This window comes from Pantherophis guttatus, chromosome 1, assembly GCF_059756535.1.
Source record: "Pantherophis guttatus breed Tessera chromosome 1, ASM5975653v1, whole genome shotgun sequence".
Lineage (NCBI taxonomy): Eukaryota > Metazoa > Chordata > Lepidosauria > Squamata > Colubridae > Pantherophis > Pantherophis guttatus.
Genome location: NC_142063.1, coordinates 308,705,777 through 308,726,121, shown reverse-complemented (window position 1 = coordinate 308,726,121; position 20,345 = coordinate 308,705,777). Strand labels below are relative to the sequence as shown.

General features: G+C 37.0%; 1 protein-coding gene across 5 annotated transcripts in view; it reads right to left on the bottom strand.

The window, feature by feature from the left end:
• ATL2 (atlastin GTPase 2) overlaps nucleotides 1–8,253 on the bottom strand; it is a 46,587-nt gene extending 38,334 nt beyond the window's left edge. For 2 of the 5 annotated variants that reach the window (XM_034427469.3, XM_034427468.3), the window contains exon 1: nucleotides 7,949–8,253. In XM_034427469.3, coding sequence (XP_034283360.1) covers nucleotides 7,949–8,018 — 70 coding nt within the window. In that variant the 5' untranslated portion in view covers nucleotides 8,019–8,253. Of the gene's footprint in view, nucleotides 1–5,282; nucleotides 5,452–7,948 lie in introns of those variants that run through there. The other 3 variants (XM_087888179.1, XM_087888165.1, XM_087888173.1) reach the window with 2 other exon arrangements.
• Between the last annotated feature and the right edge of the window lie 12,092 nt (nucleotides 8,254–20,345).

Genomic DNA, 20,345 nt, shown 5'->3' with positions numbered 1-20,345 from the left:
GGTTGTATTGTCCCATAGTCATGTGACTGCAATTTGCAACATTTTTTTTGTCAGTTTCTGGCAAAAACTGCCCATTCCGGGAACTGATTTGTTTAATACCACATGATTTGCTTAACAACCATGTAACTCAGACTTATGACTATGTGATTCACTTATTGACTACCATAAAACAGTTGTAAAATTCAGTCCATCATGTGGGTGTCTCAGCTTATGACCAAAACTCCAGTCCCAATTTTGGTCTTAAATCGAAGATTACTTATATTCAAATTTTTCTCTCACCCAAGGAAACTAAGTAGCGCAAAAGAAATTAATGTTTTATTTTATTGTTCCTTATAGAACAAGAAATAAAGGTAAACCTTGATTTACGACCACAACTGAGACCAGAATTTCCATCACTAAGCAATGCGGTCATAAATCCCAATGTCACATGATCACATCCCTAAGTGATGGCAGTCTTGGCAGTCCTGGTTGCTACTGTAACTCCAAATGTGTAGGTTAAGTGGAAAATGCAAGGAATCCCAAGTAAGAAGCATGTGGGTGTAACAGGGGGTGGGAGAAGCCCCGCACAGGTCATGGGCAAGTTGAAGGGCTACTGCAAAGTGACACAAGCTCAGGGAAACTCGGGAAAGACTATGCTGCGACTCAGGAATGCTCCAGCAGCATAATGCAAAGCTGCTGCACCCAGGAAGCCCCTTCTTTTAATTTCCATTCTTTAGCCTGCCCTCACTTTCAACATAGAAGAAGCTTGCCCCTTCTTGTATGTCACAGCCTTTTAGATATTTGAAAACTGCTATCATATTTCTCTCAATGTTTTCCTTTGTAGGTAAGTTGCCAATTGCTTTAATAGTTTCTCACAAGGCTAGCTTTTCAGACCCCTTGTGATCTTGATAACCCTTCAGTGGTACTCTAGCTGTCCCAATGAAGCACCCGGAACTGGAACAAGTGCTCCAAAAATGCAACTGAATCAATACAAAAGTTGGAAACAGATTTTTTTTAAAAAAAATCTAACAAAAATCTAACAGAATAAACTAATGAAAATACATAGAACAATAGTACAGATAGTCCTCAACTTACAACCACAATTGAGTCCAAAATTTCTGTTGCTAAGTGAGACATTTAAGTGAATTTTGCTCCATTTTGACTTTTCTTGCTACAATTGTTAAGTGAATCACTACAGTAGTTAAATTAGTAACCGTTAAATAAATCTGACTTCCCCTTTGCCTGTCAGAAGACCGCAAAAGGTGATCACATGATCCTACAACCTGCAACCATCATAAATATGAGTCAGTTGCCAAGCATCTTAATTTTAATCACATGACCATGGGGATGTTGCAACGGTGGTAAGTGTGAAAAACGGTCATAAGTCACTTTTTTCAGCGCCATTGTAACTTTAAAAAGTCACTAAATGAATTGTTAAGTTGGCGACTACCTGTATTTCCCATAAAGTTGAAATCTACCTGATCCAAGAGATTTTATTTTTCTTACAAAGGATACTGTGCAGTATAAAGCCATTAAGTGAGTAAGTTAAATTTCTCCTTCAAGGAAATTCTTGTCAAGTTTTCGTAAAGATCCTATTCAAGCCTCTTTGAAACTAAGGATATTCTTTTAATTAATAAATGCTGAGTTTTTTCAGACCTAAAATAGAAAATATTTTAAAAGTCATTGCCATAGTTTTGACTGGAACCAGAAACAAGTTGAAATTCAACTCAGCCAACTGAAGCTTTTGAAGATCACATAGCTTCTCTCCAAATATAACTAACATAGATCACATGGCACTAGTCCATGTATAACAAAAATGCGATGGAACTAAGATATATGCATCCATAAACTAATATATAGTCCCTGACACAGCTGGCACATGAAGCCAAGATACACCTGGCTATAGCTGTTACTTAAGAATCCAGGATTAAATTCAGACAGATCAAGCGACAGCAGAATAGATACAAATCCTTTTAAGAGTACCATAAGCTTGTTTCAAAGAATTAGGCTAATATACAATTATCTGAACATAAGCATATTACTTCACCATTTGCTGCTTAAATGAAATCAATGCCTTTAATCACATATACTGTTAGAAAAATTATTTCTGCAAAATAAATTATATATGTACATATATTCCATGGGAAGTTAAATGATTAATCAAGGCTATTTAATTTTGCTTCCATATGTTTTTATGAGGATAGAAATGGGTAAGAAACAACCTAAAGAAGGCAAGCTTATCCACAATCCTACAATCTTATTCTTTACCCTCATTAATTTTCATGACTTTACTCACAGCAGTCATGTGAACACATTTTATGGCAGCGTTGCCAAAAACCAAGACTTCTGCTTTTCAGCAAAACCGCATCCATAACAAACCACTGGTTTACTTAATGATTGTAGACTCACTAGTGAACATGGTGATTCACTTGTATAGCTTACAACTGTGATGGGCAGGCTCCATCAGGGTTGTAAGTCTAGGACTATCTGCACCCTGGATATCACAGCATTTAAAACTTAAAATCATATATATTTACTCAGAGAGGTGTAACAAACTGGCAAGATTCACTCCCAAATTATGTACATGTTAAGACTGCATCAGTTATAGCTAAGTAAGTGGTTTGGTTATAATTTTTCTTTAAAATTAGGTTTTGCCCATCTTTTGTATAAGTATCTGAATTCTTTGGTATACAATTTTAAGGCTTATATGGATTATACTTCTTGATAATGTAATTGTTTATTGCAAGTACAGATAATCCTCAATTTAGAATAGTTCATTTAATGACCATTCGAAATTACAACGACATTGAAAAAAGTGACTTATGATTGTTTTTCATTATTATGACCATTGCAGCATCCTCCTGGTCACATGATCAAAATTTGGGCACTTGGCAACTGGCATATATTTATGATGGTTGCAGTGTCCCAGGGTCATATAATCCCCTTTTATGATCTTCTAACAAGCAAAGTCAAAGGGGAAGGCAGATTCACTTAACAACCTTTTTACTAACTTAACTGTAATGTTTCACTTAAGAACAGCAACAAAGGTCGTAAAACGGGACAAAACTTACTTAACAAATGTCTTACTTAACAACAGAAATTTTGGGCTCAATTGTGGTCATAAGTCTACCTGTATTTCATTTGTTGTAATCGTTATATAAGTGCATATATTTATTCAGACAGAAAAATACTTCTTAAATGAAATACTTTCACTTAAGAAATGAAAATGTTATTTAGACACACCTTCTGAGCAAAAAAACCAAGCAAACCTGGGAGCTAGAAATAAGTCTCCAAGGTCTCCTTGATTTAGGATTTGCAGCTAACACTAAAAAGTTCACAAGCCAAGAGAAAAAGATCTCTAACGTGATCTTTATGTGCAAGGTTCAATTGACAGTCATAGACTAGTCTTTTCTACCAGCTGACTTCATGTAGAATAGCAGGCCCCATATAAGAACTCTATTTAGACAAATGTTTTAGAAATAACAACAAAGGATAGACTAAAGGTTTTTATGTGCTTGATTTACATTAGTAAATTCTAGTACTTTTGAAAATTAAAATGTAATCCTGCACAGTTCTTCCATACCACTGTATTATAGACACTGGTATAAAAAATAATTCTAGATGTATGACCTCCTCCTCCTTTCCAGCCAACTTTATTCCAGTTTTCTTTCCTCTGGATATTGTTCCTCTCCTTTCCATGCCCTTCATATGCCCTAATTTCCTCTAGTAGTGATTTCTAAACTAATATTAGCTTATTCTTTAAAAAAAAAAAGATGCAAGTTCCTAGGCTCTGAAGCGTAATAATAATGTATTTACTAATAAGCATTTTTTCTATAGCTTGGTTACAATATGTAAGAAACAATTATTTCTTTTTACATAGCACAGAGATGAATGACTTGCAGCCTTAAGCTGTATGCAGCCCTTGAGCTCCTTTCATGTGATCTTTGGACTAATTTCAAAATCTTTATAGAAGGGAGCAGGTCAGACTTCCAGTAAAACATATCTGTCTTTTCTTTAAAGTCTGGCCTCTGGGAGAGGAAAAAAAGGACATTTATTCCCAAAAGATAGTACTACAGAAAAAGGATTCACTCCTGTTCTATGGCAAGGTATGTAAGTAAATGCAGTAAACAAGTGGTAAATATATAGGCTATTCTTTCTCACTAGGAGGATCACTTATTAAAGGAACTTGAAAGGATGGATTATTAGTCAGCTCTGCTGGACCTCTTAGTTTTCATCATCAGCTGTTTATTTTTAACTGCCTGATCAGTACAGGGCCAGCTGCATAAGTCTGTGTTGGTTTTAATTCGGAATCAATACAGGTGTCAGATCTCTTAGGTTCATTTGGCTTCATATCTTAGGACAATAATTGATGAATGATAGCAAACTGATACTTAATCCTGATAAAATATAAATGAGTTTGATCAACAGCAAACCTGATTTATTCTATTCAGAAATTATGGCTAGAGCAGAAAACTACAGGTAGGCCTCAATATGCAACAGTTCATTTAGTGACCGAAGTTACAATGGCACTAAAAAAGTGACTTATGACCATTTTTCACACTTACGACCTTTGCAGCATCTCCATGTAGTCACATGATCAAAATTTGGATGCTTGGCAACTGGTTCATATTTATGACAGTTGCAGTGTTCCGGAGCCATGTAATCACCTTTTGCAACCTTCTGACAAGCAAAGTCAATGGGAGAGCCAGAATCACTTAATTCCTATGTTACTAACTTAATGACTGCAGGGATTCACTTAACTGTAGCAAGAAAAGTTGTAAAATGAGGCAAAATTCACTTAACATCTGTCTCGCTTTAACAGAAATTTTGGGCTCAATTGTCGTCATCAGTAGGGGAGTACCTGTACTTTAGAAAGTTATTCAAACTTTCATTAAAAATGAGTTTTACAATCTTGTGGTATTTTTAAATTTTAGTTTAATTCAAAATATTAATACCGGTTGTAAAAAGTGGCATAATATAAAATTTCAAAACAGCAAATTATGTTCTTAAATCTAGATAACAGCACTATTTATTTTGCCTATAGTTAATGAACCTAACCATAGAGGTTCTCAAATTCTGAAACTGATTCCCCAAAAGATAAATGAATTTATGCAACGACTTTATGAATAAATTAATGCTTTCACTGGCTTAAGTGCTGGGCAAGAAATACTTTTAATTAAATTTCATGTTATATGTTAAATAAAACAATTACAGAATTGTACAATTTAATTTTCAAATACTTATTTTATAAACAAAAATCATATTTATGACTATAATTTGATGGGATGAATAAGCTTGCTTACTTTTGCTGAAATGTGAATTTTATTTCTTGTTCTGATCAATTTGTGACAATTGCAAAAAAACCGTGAGTCACAGAAGTAGGATGTCACAAAATTTTATCAGCACTGTCATTGGATTGATTATTACGATTGGGTAAGAAGCTTTCTGAAAGTACATTAAAATGTTTCCATTCTGAAAAGCCAAAAATTTAAAAAATTGTTTGAAATATTGAATTTCACTATTAAAAAGTCACTTAAAAGATTATGGATTACCAGCACACTAGTGGAGACTCATGACACAAACATTTCCAAGAGAAGCAATGCACAGTAACATTTGTTATCATAATTTAAATTATTTAGTTGGCAGCTTATACATTTCTTGCCTCTACTAAAAAAAATAAACTGAAAATTGATTTGTAAGCATAACAATGCCAAAAATTTCAAATTTGATTATGTCTGAAACAAATCTGTAAAAAAATTCCTACACACCACTTCCAACCCAATGTTGAACTCCTTACTTTATAGAGGAGAAAACAATTGCTAGCTTTGTTTTCCAAAACCCATAAACATAGAAAGAATTGCTATTTCCTCTTATACATTCTGTGCAGTATTTAGGAGAATAGCATCTAACAATATCTGGGAACATAATTGTTAAACTTTAGTGAAAAGTCAGTCCTGTGTTCAAGACAGCCTATCCATTTGAGCTGAGCATAGGTTTACAAATACTGTCTAAATAAAACCATAATACAAATTCAACAACTTTCCATTAAGTGATACAAACTACATTCACAGTATACTACTACAAAAAGTTATATTTTGAGGAAGCTAAATATACCACTACAAATTTTCTTAAGGGAAAATACTTATAAAAATGTTATTGGCCAGGAGTTCTATGATGCTTTCAAAAAATTCACTTCAATTAATTTACTGTATGACAAAATTTATACTGAAATGTTCTCTAACTTACAAATCCCACTGTCAACTCAGTATCAATTGTCACATTTATTTATGGAGAGATATGGAACAAGCATTATACAAGCATATTCCCCTAGTGGCTTGACATCAAATATGTATACACATTTATCACATGAATACAAAACCAAACTTGACTTCCCAATTTAGGCCATTTTGGTTGGAAAAATAAAGCCACCAGTTTTTAATTAAAGTCCATATGCCTCTGTCTTCTATTTCTATTTCATGCAAAGATTGAAACAAACAAATTACAAAAACCAGACACAAGGCAAAAAACATCCAATCAGTACTCAAAGGAGAAACATTCTTGGAAGGATTTAAAACTAGGTCACATATGCCAGCTGTAAACGATACATTCAAAAAATCCTTTTATAAAATACTGCAACCACCATTATCAGTTGCCAACCAGAAGATATTTGCTTTAAATAATTTGTTCCTTTCATCAGTTAGACTTCGCTACAATATTTTAGCACCATAATTTACTTGTAATACTTTACACTGCCATATTACATGATACAATGCACTATGCACTAGAACCAACTATGTCCACTATTTTATGTCGATTATTTATACTATTTTCAGTACTATTAAATAACAGCATAAAGCCTATGTAAACAGCTGCCCAACCAAATTCATTCTAATTACACACTAAGAGAACATGCTCTGCATGCAAAAAAAACTCAGGTTTGATCACCCATGTCTAGGTAAGCCTTGAAAGCCTGAAACACTGGTGCTCCCAGTCTAATGCAACACAGCAGTGACACTGAGTAGTGACTCCTGAAGCTATTTGCATGTACTCAAGAAGTACTCCTCGTGAAAGCTACAATCGGGCAGGCATCATGGACCAGACCAGCCCTACCACGTGGGACACTGCCTTCTTTTCACTCCTTTGACACACGCTAGTTGATGCTTGCCACATAATATAGCTCGGAGGCATTGCAAAGGACGCCCGCTCCGACTTTAAGTAGCTATAGCCGCGAAGACAGGAAGGAGCCAGGCCTATTTCAGCAATTCCTAACCCACCCTCGTGGGTATTAAGAGCCCGTGTCCGTGGATCGCTGATCGAAAAAGCTCCCCCGCCCCCTTTCTCTCAAGTTCACAGCGCCCACGCTTGCCTCTTCCACGCGTTGTTCCTCCTCCTTAGTGGTGAAGCCCAGTGGCAAAATATATGGCACGGCGCTCCCCTCCACCACTAAATAGGCCAACGAGACAGTTCACGTCTTTCCCCCTCATTGCAGCAGCAGGAGCAGCAGCAGCAGCAACGGCGGCCGTTTGCCACACTGGGTCACTCTGCCTGCTGCTTTCTTTCCTCTCTCAGCTTCCCCGTCTCTTGCTGCCCACCGGCACAGTCTACACTCAAGGACCAACGCCCCTCTCAGAGAAGACACCTAGCCACCCACCTCCCCCACGGGGAGTGGGATGAGGCCTTCTGGCAACCTCCCGCTTCCTAGTCCACCGCTGCGTGAGAAACGGTCGCTCCGAAGGGAGAAGGGAGAGGGCAGACCGAACCGCTGTCTTCTCGCTCGCCCAGCCGCTGCCACAGCAATTGGCGCGACACCCGTCGCCCGCACGCGGAGACCCCCCGAGGGAAGCGATTCCTGCCCTCAGCCGTTACGGTTAAGAGAAGCCCCGGAGAGTAGAAACGCCGGGCTCTAGATCCGTCACCTGCCTTCAACAGGGATGCCGGCGCTCCTTTGCTGAAGCAGGCGGTTAGTTACCTGTCAAGTCCGGTTGAAACCGAGGCTGTTCCTCTCGCTGCCCGTACGGAGCCGCGTCTCCTTCCGCCATCTTGTCCAGGTTTAAAATTAACTCCCCGTGACGTCAAAACGCCGCCGCGAGCCTTTTATCAACAGGCACAGCGCGGCCGCGACGCTCTTTGGGAACGGAGAGGGTCCTAGCGCCGTCTGCTTCGTCGCCGCCAACGACTAGTTTTTGAGCGCGATAGTGCAGACGTCTTCGCCCTCCGAGTTTTTCCTGTTTAGCGGTTTGCTTCCCACAAATCAGCCACATGGGAAGTGTTATACTTATGGAAACCACTTCGAAGTCATGAACTTTCTCGGAGAAAAGGGGGGAGAGATGTAAACTCACAAATGAGCCAAGCGCTAAGAGGTCCCTTCGTATACCTTCCTTGAATTGAAGAAGGCTGTGTAAGTTTTGCACAGCGGGGCTTACTTCCACATAATTGTGGACACGGGGTAGGAATAGGCTGCAGTCATTCAGTTCTTCCTGATATTATCTGAGCAGGAAATGTTGCGGGAAAGCTGCTGGTAACGAAATATACTCCATTTCTAACCAGTGGTGAAATTCAAATTTTTTTACTACCTGTTCTGTGGGCGTGGCTTGGTGGGCGTGGCAGGGAAAGGATACTGCAAAATCCCCATTCCCTCCCCACTCCTGGCGGAAGGATATTGCAATATCTCCATTCCCACCCCACTCTGGGGCCAGCCAGAGGTGGTATTTCCCGGTTCTTCCAAACTACTCAAAATTTCCACTACTGGTTCTCCAGAACCTGCTGGATTTTTCACCTCTGATTTCTACCTTACAAGGGGCTCATCTAGACCAGGCGGACAACTGATCAAAAGATAAAAGTTCCAATTTCCAATAGAAATTTAAATAAAACATATTTGTCCATTGCACCACAGGTGGGGGTGGGGCAGATTGGGAAGCTGTTCCTGTTCTTCCACCCCCCATTTGACTTCGCTCAGGAAATGGGGAAGGGAGGGCTGGAACAGAATTAATTTGCAGAAGGCAGGCAGGGACATAACAAAATGGGTTTGTTTCTTGGAAGAGTGTTCCATGACCAAGGCACTTTTCCTAGTAAAGATAGTGGCCATCATTTTCACTTTTGTCACTGTAGATGGTCAAGCGAACTTGTTTTCCCTCATAGAACCCATCTGGTTATCCTGGAATTTGAATGTTGCAGTTTTCCCAGTTTGAAAAGCTGTGGTCTAGACAGGCATTTTCATGTTTTCCTCTTGTCATCAAGTTGGAGGAAAAATATATTGATAGAGATTGTGATGCTCACACGGGATAATTTATTGAGCCTGAGAAATAGGACCAGGCATCTTGCTGTCTGATGAGGTTCATTGCATGATTGAGGGCAGCAGTTGTTTCCCAGACAGTATTTGGGAAACAGCAAACAGCAAGGAAAATACCAGTCCTTCCTTCCTTCCTTAACAGTAAGGAAAATACCAGTCACCAACTTGTTGTGGGCCAGTGTTGGGAAACACCAATTTAATAATTTAGTTAGAATTATGGGCATATCAAACTCTTGATCTAGAAGTTATGGAGGATCCAGACAGAGATCAATATTTTTCTGAGATTTTGTCAGGATCAGTCATTCAAAATCAGCATGAGATTTCCTTCTCGTATCAGTAGTACAGAGGTGTGTGTGAAACTTTGACAGATGCAACTGCTCAAAGACTTGCTACTTGTATATAGGCAGTCCTTGATTTACAGCTAGTTGCTTAATGTTCATTCAAAGTTACAATAGATTTCCCCAGAGCTATTTATGCCCCATTTTTAGAAATACGACAGCCCCCCCCCATGGTCATGTGATCATATTTTGGGTACTTAGCAACTGGCTCACTTTTATGGCCATTTGCAGCATCCCACGGTCATATAACTATGATTTGTGACCTTTTTTGCCGGTTTCCAGTATTTATTCCTGGTTTCCACCAAAAAGTAGGGAAAGTAGATTCATTTAACTACCATCATATTTGCTTAATGACCATGGCATTCACTTAATAACCATGGTGTTCATTTAACAACCACTATAAAAATTGTCATAATCCATTCCCATGATGCCTCAATTACGACTGCAATGACTTATGGTCATAATTCCAGATTCAATAATGGTCGTATATTAAGGACTACTTGTATGTGCATCAGTGTCACAAATACTAAAAAGGGGGAACTTTTAGCCTGGGTTAGATCTGTCATCTTTACCATTTTTTCTCCATCCCCCAGAGAGGTTTAGACTATACAGTACAACTTTCCTCATTTAATTCCTTCCAGATATCTTGGGCTCCACCTGCCACAATGTCTGTTCACTATGCTATCTGGGCTAAATGACAATGGTAGACCAAAACTTATAGTTAGCTTCAGTGCCTGTTTAGCTGGACTACAGCTGAAAGTTGACAGAATATGCTGCTGTTCACACTAGGAATTAACAAGAATAGAATTTGCTTCACTCCTGCCCACGCCAAAACTGTTGACATTAAAAATATCCATTGAAACTAGTAGAAATATTTCAGTTTCAAATAAAAAAGCATTCATTGGATTGCAGCTGCAAAGAACAAAACTTACCATTTTATTTTAACTCATATTATTTCAGATAACAGTAATAACAATAACAATAATAGGAAGCATTCTTGAGGACCATCAATGATATTTATTAAAAGATGAGAATATTTCCCTGTATTACCAAGAAACCTGAAGCTCAGCACTTGTCTATATGGCTGCCCTTTAGGGGATAATTTTTATTTCCTTTGATCCTGAAGTCTTGTCATCCGGACTGTGACATACAGATCCTTTTCAAATCTGTACCTTTTTTAACCTGGTGAATAGAGCCTGAAATCAAGTAAGAAATTCAGGAAAAGGTTTCTTTCTGCCCACCACAAACTATATGCTACTAAAACTTTCATGCCTGATTTTTTATTGAAACCTTCAATTGGAAGAAAGTGTACAGTTAGTCCTTGACTTACAACCACAATCGAGCCCAAAATTTCTGTCACTAAGTGAGAAGTTGTTAACTGAATTTTGCCCAGTTTTGCAACCTTTCTTGCCATAGTTGTTAAGTGAATCACTACATCTTAAATTACTAGCACGGTTGTTAAATTTGACTTCTCCATTGACTTTGCTTGTCAGCAGTTTAGAAAAGGTGATCGTATGATCCCAAGAAACTGTAATCATCATAAATATAAACCAGTTATCACGCCCCCGGATTTTGATCACTGGTGTGATAGTGCAATGCTCGTAAGTGTGAAAAATGGTCATAAGTCACATTTTTCAGTGCCGTTGTAACTTCAAATGTACACTAAACGAATAGTTGAAAGTCGAGGATTACCTGTACTATAGGGCAACAATTTTTGAATCAATATACTTTAAATGACTCCTGTGGGACTGAAATTTGGCAAAATTGTGGCTGTTTCAGTGCTGCTGCACTCAGCCATGGTTACATCATAATCATTTCCAATGCTTCCTACCAGCTTCCTACAAAAAAATTCAATAGGGATGCTGGCAGGAAGTCAGAAGGTGTTCCCACTCCCACTGCCTATTTGCCTGCCTTTGGTCATTCTATTTGTCTGCTTAGTTAAAGAAATATAGTGTCTCTAAAACAATTACTGATCGGGTCACATTATTATTATTTTTATTATTTCCCTATCAAACTTTCCAAGACTAATATTATTTTTTTACAAGTGTTCAGGCCCTAAACTGAGACAAAGAATAATCCTTTCCCCAGGCATCAATTTTACCAATCTTCTTAAAAAGGTTTGTTGAAGCAAAAAGGAACCTTTTTTGTTTTTGTTTTCACTATTGCTTTATTTTTGTTTATTATTAAATAAATAAATAAAGAGGGGGGAAGTATAGAGCCAAGTCTTAGATATGTTTCTAAAGATTTGTCACATTTCAAACACCACACTAGTGGCTTTTAATTAATATAGCATGATTGTGGATTAAAATACAAATGGCATCATGACAACCTAGAGGTGACAGAGGGAAGTATCAGAATAATTCTGATTTTTGTTATATTAATTATCAAACACAAAGAAGGTCAATGGGTTCATTTTCAAATTTTAGATTACTCTGGAAAGGATTTAAATTTAGAGCTGACAGATCCTCAAGAACATAATCAAGAATTAGGAAAAGCCTGCTACACCAGCATCCAAAATCAAAATTATGAAGACTTTCTAGAATATTACAATAGGCAGTAAATTTGAAGATAAATACATTTACGGTAATCCATTGTTTGATAGTTGAACCCCCAAAACTAACAGTATATGGGAATAACTTTGTGATGCAGGAGGGTGAAGAGGTGTGGCCCAGGCTATTACAAAAATTAATTATGGAGTTTGCTATTTCTTAATCTAAACTTTCTGCATAAGAGTAGCATAAAGTCAAGCAATTCTATTATTGATCAATCTGGGTAAAAAGTCCTGCAATTCTCTGTCAGTAAAGCTAGCAGCTGAACATTTTTTTTTCAATTTTGAAAATTATTTGATGGTCCTCCATCCCTTGCTTTTTAAAGAATAAAGAAATAGGCAGAGTATTTTGAAAGATGACTGACTGCCCTCCCATTTTTCCGCCGCTTATGTTTTCCCTCAAAGCTTCCATTTTGGTATATTCATTCATGGAAAAGGAAGATCTATAGAAATGTAAGGACAAGCCAAGAGAAAACTGAGTGTGTGTGCTAGACATATCACTGAGGCTAGATTTCATCACAATCTGTTTTTCCATGAAACACTCTAAATTTTAAGAATTGGATTCCCTTTCCTCTGCCCCATCTTCAGAACATTAACACAGTGCTTCAGTCCAACAAGTTTTCACCATCTTTTTTATATGAATGCATGGGCTTTCTTGATTTAGTAAGATTACTATTTATTAGCTCACAAAAGTTGTTTAATATTTTTCACCAGACAGTTAATAATTTGCTTTATTGCAACATTTTGAATTCCCTCCCAAACCGTAATGTGAGGAGGAACATGTAAATATACATTGGATTGCAACCTTTGTCCCTTTGTGTTGACCTTAAGCCTTCAGAGAGTTTAATTGGAGTTTATAAAAATGGATGATGGGAAAGATAAAGCCTCTAAAGGGCTTTGTCTGAAACATCAAACCTTTGCAAAGATTTTGTAAAAATGTGCAAAACTTCTTCATGCTTTAGAAATATATTTTATACAAAACACAAGATATAATCATATGAACTCCAAGATATAATTGCTAATTTAATTCCTGTTAATTGGAGGCGGATTGGGATGCTATAGAAAGCCCATCCTCCACTAGCTGAAAAAATCCTCTCTCCACAGGTCTCTACTAATTCAGAGCCCATTCAAGTAACCTCTTTGATTGGGAAGATTGCTTAATAGAGACCTTGAAAGGGATGTAGGGAATCAGTAGGTCATGGGAAAAAGCCACAGGTCACATTCAAACCTTGCCTGTTCCATTTCAAACTCCATTTAATAGACCTTAGCCAATAGTTCCTGATCTGTCTATGGAAATCTGTACCCTGATCTGTGATCTATGATGGTTCAAAAGGTTATGTAGGTGATCTCCTGGAGAAGAAAGTAGACAAAATAACATTGGTAAAGGCGTAGTTATTATTGTAGTATGCATAAGAATGAACACAATTTATTATTAGAAATGGCTGCATGTTTGCTTGAGGCTGCTAGAAGCCAAATTTATATTATCATTAAACTTTTAAAGAAGATAGTAAACATGTATTTATTTATTAAATTTATAAGCCACCCAGAGTCACTTTGGCTAGTGAGATTGGCAGCATATAAATTTAATGAATAGTTTTCAACCTTAAATTGAGTTAAAACATTTTAAACAGTTTGTTTACACATTATTCCACAAAAGCTTTTAATAATGTTCCTGTAGTCCTCTCAAAAAAGACATTTGGGAATTATTGCCCCTCATCATGGACTAATATAATTAAATGCTCCTGATTCAATTATCTTCACTTAGTGAATTCAATTGATATAAGAAATGTTTTAAAAAGCTCTGGTACCCTGTGCTGAATAAGCCCAGGATGTGATATAAATCAAAACCTCACCAAAGTCCACCATCGCCTGACTTCACAAGTCATATTATAGCCATGGCAGTGAAACCTGTATGTCTGGTCTTGTGTCATATTGATTTAGAATTATAAGGGGAAATTCTGCTTAAAGACAATCTATGGAGAAAAGCAAAATAAACAACATTACAAAAAAATTGAAAGTAAAAGTAAAAATCTTCTTTATCATGTCTTTCGAGAAGGAAAGATTACTAAATGCTGTCATTATCAACCTTCACCAACTCAATGTCTCATATTTGAAAATGACCCTGATACGGTTTACTAACATGATTTTTTTAAAAAAAAATTTTTTGATTTATATGCCGCCCTTTTCCGGAGACTCAGGGCGGCTTACAGTGCGTTAAGCAATAGCCTTCATACTTTTGTATATTTATACAAAGTCAGCTTATTGCCCCCACAAACTGGGTCCTCATTTAACCTATCTTAGAAAGGATGGAAGGCTGAGTCAACCTTGAGCCTTGGAGAGATTCGAACCAGCAGTAAATTGCAGGCAGCTGTGTTAATAACAGGGTGTGTAGACCACTGTACTATCAAGGCTCTTTGGTCTTGCATCCTCCTAATAAGGTCTTGCATCCTCCTAATAAGGGTACGTATCATGTTGTAAGGCTCTCTGTGGCCCATAAGCCAACAATCTACTGCAATTAATTATCATTGGCAAGCAACTATACTCCTTTGTGGGCTTACAAAATCTGAGACTGATTGTCAATTCTATCAGAGAACCAGTGCAACCTTTAAGAAGACAATAGAAGAAATAAGTACCATATATTTACTACCTCCTTCTTCTCTCCTACCATGACAAAGGGCAAATTGGCTCATGACTATCCAGATAACATCATGCCTGTATTGCTCCATTGCATCTATTATGCAAGCCCAAGTGCATCAAAACATATGGGCCAAGGATGTTGCCTTTTCTTGATTCTATCTGTTCCTATTTTCTCTGCTGACTGATGCTCAACTGGTATGGACTCCATATATCATTTTGCTCCACTGAAAATAGTTACTGGTATACTTTTAAATAATTTATTTATTTTTAAATAAACCATGACCAGGAGATTCCTGTATTTGTGATCCTGCAGATTCCTGCAGCTATCAAACATCTTCATGCTTGCAATCCTTTGGTGGTACAAGTACAAGTAGCTCTGCACCTGTCATCCTTCTAATATTTGGTCCTTGGAACAGGAGCCTTACTATATCTGCCAATGGCTCAGCATACATCAAGGTATTATCAAGGATATCACTGAATTTATGGAGAGGCAGTCAAATCTCCTGAGGGGAAATCCAGATTCAAATCAAAGAAGTCCTGCCTCAGCACTCGCCATTTGCTGGAACTAATTTAATGGAATCTAAAGTATGCATGCATATATAAAACAGAAGGGTTCAACTTTGGAGGATAAGAAACTACCAAAATTAAGATAACCTTCTTCTGACTGCTACCAGTAATTTTCTTTAAATCCCCATAATGTCCCTTAGTAATACAGCAATGTTTGGGCAACTGGGGACAGAAATAATATTTTCCTGTAGATCAAGTAGAGGGCTATCGAAGCCAACAGGAAATTTCAGTCCAGCCTAGTCAGAAGTTCCTGGTCTCTGTCCTTAACTCCATTCCAGTGTCTAACCTCTAAGCTCCCATCCAGTTCAGTTGCCAGAATGGTTTTATTTCTAAAGTTGCTAAACCTAGGAATAGTGCTAACAGGGTAAGCAATCAAGAAGCAAATCTGCTGCAATTTTCCAGGTATCAGTCTGTGAGAAAAGTAATTATAATGCTACAAAAATAACCAGGATGTCAGGAGCAACATTCATGATAAAATTCCCCTAAAGAAATAATGACATCAACATACACACACATGCACAGAAAGAAGCAGGAACTTCCATCTTATAAATGGAATAAATAGGCAAAATAAATATAGGAACAGACCTGCTGAATCAAGCCAAAAACTTTGTTTTCTCACAAGACCTCTCTTCCATGAATTAATCCAATTTTTTTAAACTGTCACCATCACCACATCTTGTGATAATAAATTCGACAGAAAAATAATATGCTGTATGAAAAAGTACTTTATTTTGTAGTTTTTTTCTAAATCTCCTTCCAACCCGCATCACTGGATGACTTCTGATTCTTTGCACAGGTCCATCGTGCCATTTTTTTATCCTTCAAATGCTCACTCTTTATCTAGTTGTCACAAGAATAGCTGCAGCCCTGATGTGAGATATGGAGACCCATATCTGAATAATCCAAAAGAGAAAGAACATCTCTTTTCCATAGTCTGCCAATCATACTTACATGCTTTCCCTTGCCAAAAAAGGGCCAACATTTTAGCCTTTCTTTTACAGATGTTCTTAATCAACCTTTTATTGTATATCATCTGCAGTCAGAACACTAGAGCAAGCATAAGAATCACAATGAGGGTATGATAATAACAGCCTGAAGGATAGTCAAAGCTGTATTTAGGGTTAACAGGATACAATTTTCTGTATCGATAATTATAAAAAGCAGAAAAATTGGATTGGTGCGATTCATAAATCATTAAACTCATCTATTGATTTCAAAGAGATGATTGTAAATATGCTATTTGTGTTTTCTTTGATGTTCAGTACAGTAATTTTAACTACATTTGATGCATAAATTCATAAGTATATTAGAAAGTTCTGGGAGTTTTATTCTAGTAAATTTAATGCAATTTATACAATAATTGTTGCATAGGATTGACTGCCCATATCTCTAACAAAATCAAGTTAATTTTCATTTTCTATTATCTATGTTTTTAATAGCATTGCAACTGTGAACTATTTTAGGATTATAGTATAAGTGAGACTATACTTATATATTAGTGAACTCTTGCATGCTTGGGAATCCTATACTGTATAGCTGTGGGAAGCTAATCTTTCATGGAACTAGATTAACCTGCTATAGAAAGGTGGGGCATGAGTTTAGTTTCTGTTCATATACATGTTCAGGCTGGTTATACAATAACACTTAATTGTTTGCAACAAGTACTCATGTTAAATTCCCATAGGGAAAAAAATGTCAAGGATACATTCTTGTAATGGCATTAACATATTGCTAACTCTTGTTATTTCACTTGATGACTTATAAATATCTCTCCTGTTGCAGAAGATTTGTTGCAGTAATGCCAAACATGGCATTGTCAAGGTTTCTGCATTCAAGTCTGCCAAAATTTTCTTCTCAACCGACCTGCCAGAGCAATTTAACAATAAGATATTATTAAGCTTGAGCACCAACACCAACTCTCCAAAAAAAGGGGCAGCATCATAGAATATATGTGATAGACTCTGGATCTCTCACTGGCAGGAGCACATTTAATCCTGAATTGGGGTGTTGCTGCATCTGTCCTCCAGGAACACAGAAGCAAGATATTAAACCTCCTCAAGTAGAAGACTTTGTCAGCTAGCACAAGATGTTAGACAGTCAACTGATCTTTTGCACATCAAGTGGAGAGAATGGTGTTCCAATCATTCAAAAGATGAGAATAAAGAACTTGATGCTCCCGTTCAAAACTGATTCCCTCAAAGATGAGTAAGACCAAATATAGGCTTGAAAGCCCATAATGTCTAATGGCAAATGCCTCTTTTTCAAGATGATTAATAACTATTCAGTAAAATCAAGGAAAGAAAAGAGCCCTTTTTAAAAATATGTGTAGACAAAACTCTAAGGTAGAGTTGTAAGTCTCATACAAATCTCATATAGGCATAAGAAGAAAAACCCAGATTCCAAACATAAGGACTTAGATCCACTGAAAGGGATTTAGAATATAGTTCTTAGAAATGTGATCTGAATTGTTTTAAGACATCTTAAATCTTAATTTCACCTGACAACAATTGAATGCATTTTGAAATTATTTTTACTACTTATGAGTATAGTATACTTTAAAATAGCAAAAGCAAAAATGAAGAGGATTCTGCACAAAACAGCTTTTATTAAATTTTAAAGGTGGGCAAAAAGAAGATTGGAATATTGAAGAAAACTCCTAAGAATACTGTGGACTGCTAAAAACAAACAAACAATGGATTATCAAACAAATCAACTCATAGTTGTCACTTGAGGCGTGAATGACTGGGCTCAAAGTATCCAACATTGGACACATTTTGCAAAGAGCTAACTCTCTGAAAAAGGCTATAACGTTGGGAAAGATGGAAGGAAAGAGAAGAGGATGACAAGCAGTAAAACGGATGATCTTGTTTACAATGGGTATACTCCGACAGTCCCAAAGAACCAGGTTAGGGACAGATTCTCATGGAGAAAATCTACCTATATGGTCGCTAAGAGTTGAAAAAAATTTGCTGGCACGTTATCAATTCATCAAACAAAAAGAAGAAAGAAAAAAATGTAAACCGCAAAACATATCAAGAACTGAATCTGAAATGATACCTCCCTAACATGGCAGGTCCAAGATAATCATTCAGCACCATTGGCAGAGATGAGGGAATATAAGGCCAGTACGTCTGGAGTTGTTCATGATGGGAAAGGGTGATTAGACCTTTTTGCATCTGATAGCAAAAAACATTTTATATTCAACGGGAATGTTATAAATCAGGGAATGAAGGAAAGAGATTTGAAGGAAGATTTGCTGAATTAAGAATTGGAACGCTTAGCATATTATGCCAGATCACATACTTATACCAGGTAACACACTTTTGATCATTTAAACAGAAGCCAAATGTTACATATATAATTTTGTCACTTACAGATATTAAAAGAATGAAGGTGGAAACTTAGATTCAGAACATGTGAGAAAGCCTGTCTGAACTGATAGGTTGAATAGATCAATGAATACCAAGACTTTTTCCAGTAACTTCTGCTATTTGGGTTCCTTCCAAATTATCAGCTAGTATGTCTATTTCTCATTTGTAAATAGGCAAAAAGTTGCAAAGCTTTCCATTGCTGTTCCTATAGCCAAGGGAACGATACAATTTTGAACTCGTGAAATATAATTGTAATAAACTTCAGAATAGTCTCACATTAGTTGTTTACATACTAATGTTCTGATGTACCACTTAGGCCAGAAGCTTTGCAGATCCTATCTGGTTGCAAGGTTACCAGAGTTCATAGTCGTGGCTGCCAGGATGGATTTCTTGTCATGCAGAAGGCAATCAAGGTGAATATGGGTAAGGTACGAAGCAGATTTACTCAAGTCAGACTATTTGTCCATCTTTCCCAATATTGTCTATCCTGATTGATAGTAACTCTGCCAATTGTCTAATGTAAATCTTTCCTTTTGTTTGTTGTTTGACCTTTCATTAGAGGTAACAGAGATTGGATTTGGGATTTGCTGCATGCAAAGTATGTGCTCTGCCATTGGCTGTGTTCCCTCCCCACTTTCAATATCTGTTCTAAGCTTGAAGGATCTACAGTTCCTTATGTCCTCCTCATCTGACTTTCCCTGTTCTGCTTTGCTCTCCAAAAGTTCCTGCTTGTTCCAATGACCTGTCCAAGACCTTCCTTCCCAACCACCCATTACCCTCCAGCCTTTAAAGGCACCTCTCTTAAAAATTATAGAAGAGTACTTGAGTTAGATGAAGCTGAATTAAAGCACTTAATTTGTAGCTTTTACCATGTCAGAGCCTCTAATCTTTCAGCTCTGTAAAAATAACTATATTCATTTTCCCAATGGGATTTATATAAGATTATTGACCTCCTCATAATAGAATTTCAAGCAATTCATTCTGTTTTGCAAATTGCACTTATGGTAATAAGTTATAGGAAGAGCCATGTGTAAATTCTCTACCAAGATTTACCAAAAGAGTGCATTGGTTTTAATGTCAGCAATCTAACTGATCATATGTGATTACTTTTATCAGTCACGTTGGATATATTTTGGGAACATAGCTTTATAAATCTCCTGTCCTATGCAAAATATGAGGAACCATTTGCAGTTTATTTGCTTCTTGGCCTTCAGTATGGACTTAGTAGAAAAGTAAGATTTAAAAAATGAAAAAGATTTTAATAAGCAAAGCCTCTGAATAGAGCAGTTAATTCATTTTGAAAATAAAATAATGTTGTGACAGAAGCCTAAGAACCTTAATGTTTATAGCTTTATTAATAAAGTTGCTGATAAATAGTATCTGTTGGTAATTCCTTGTGCAGCTTCTGAACCTAATTTTCCAGGAATGCCAGAGTATAAGGTAACTATGACACAACAACTCAATCTTATGCAGGTTGTAGCAATGAGAGTGAAAGGCAATGAGCAGAACCACAAGTGCACAGCTACACCTGGTTCTGTTCTCCTTTTCTTGGCAGCAGCCATTCTATCAGGCTTCAGCAGAAGGAAGGCTGATCATAAAGATCCCCTTGGATCCTG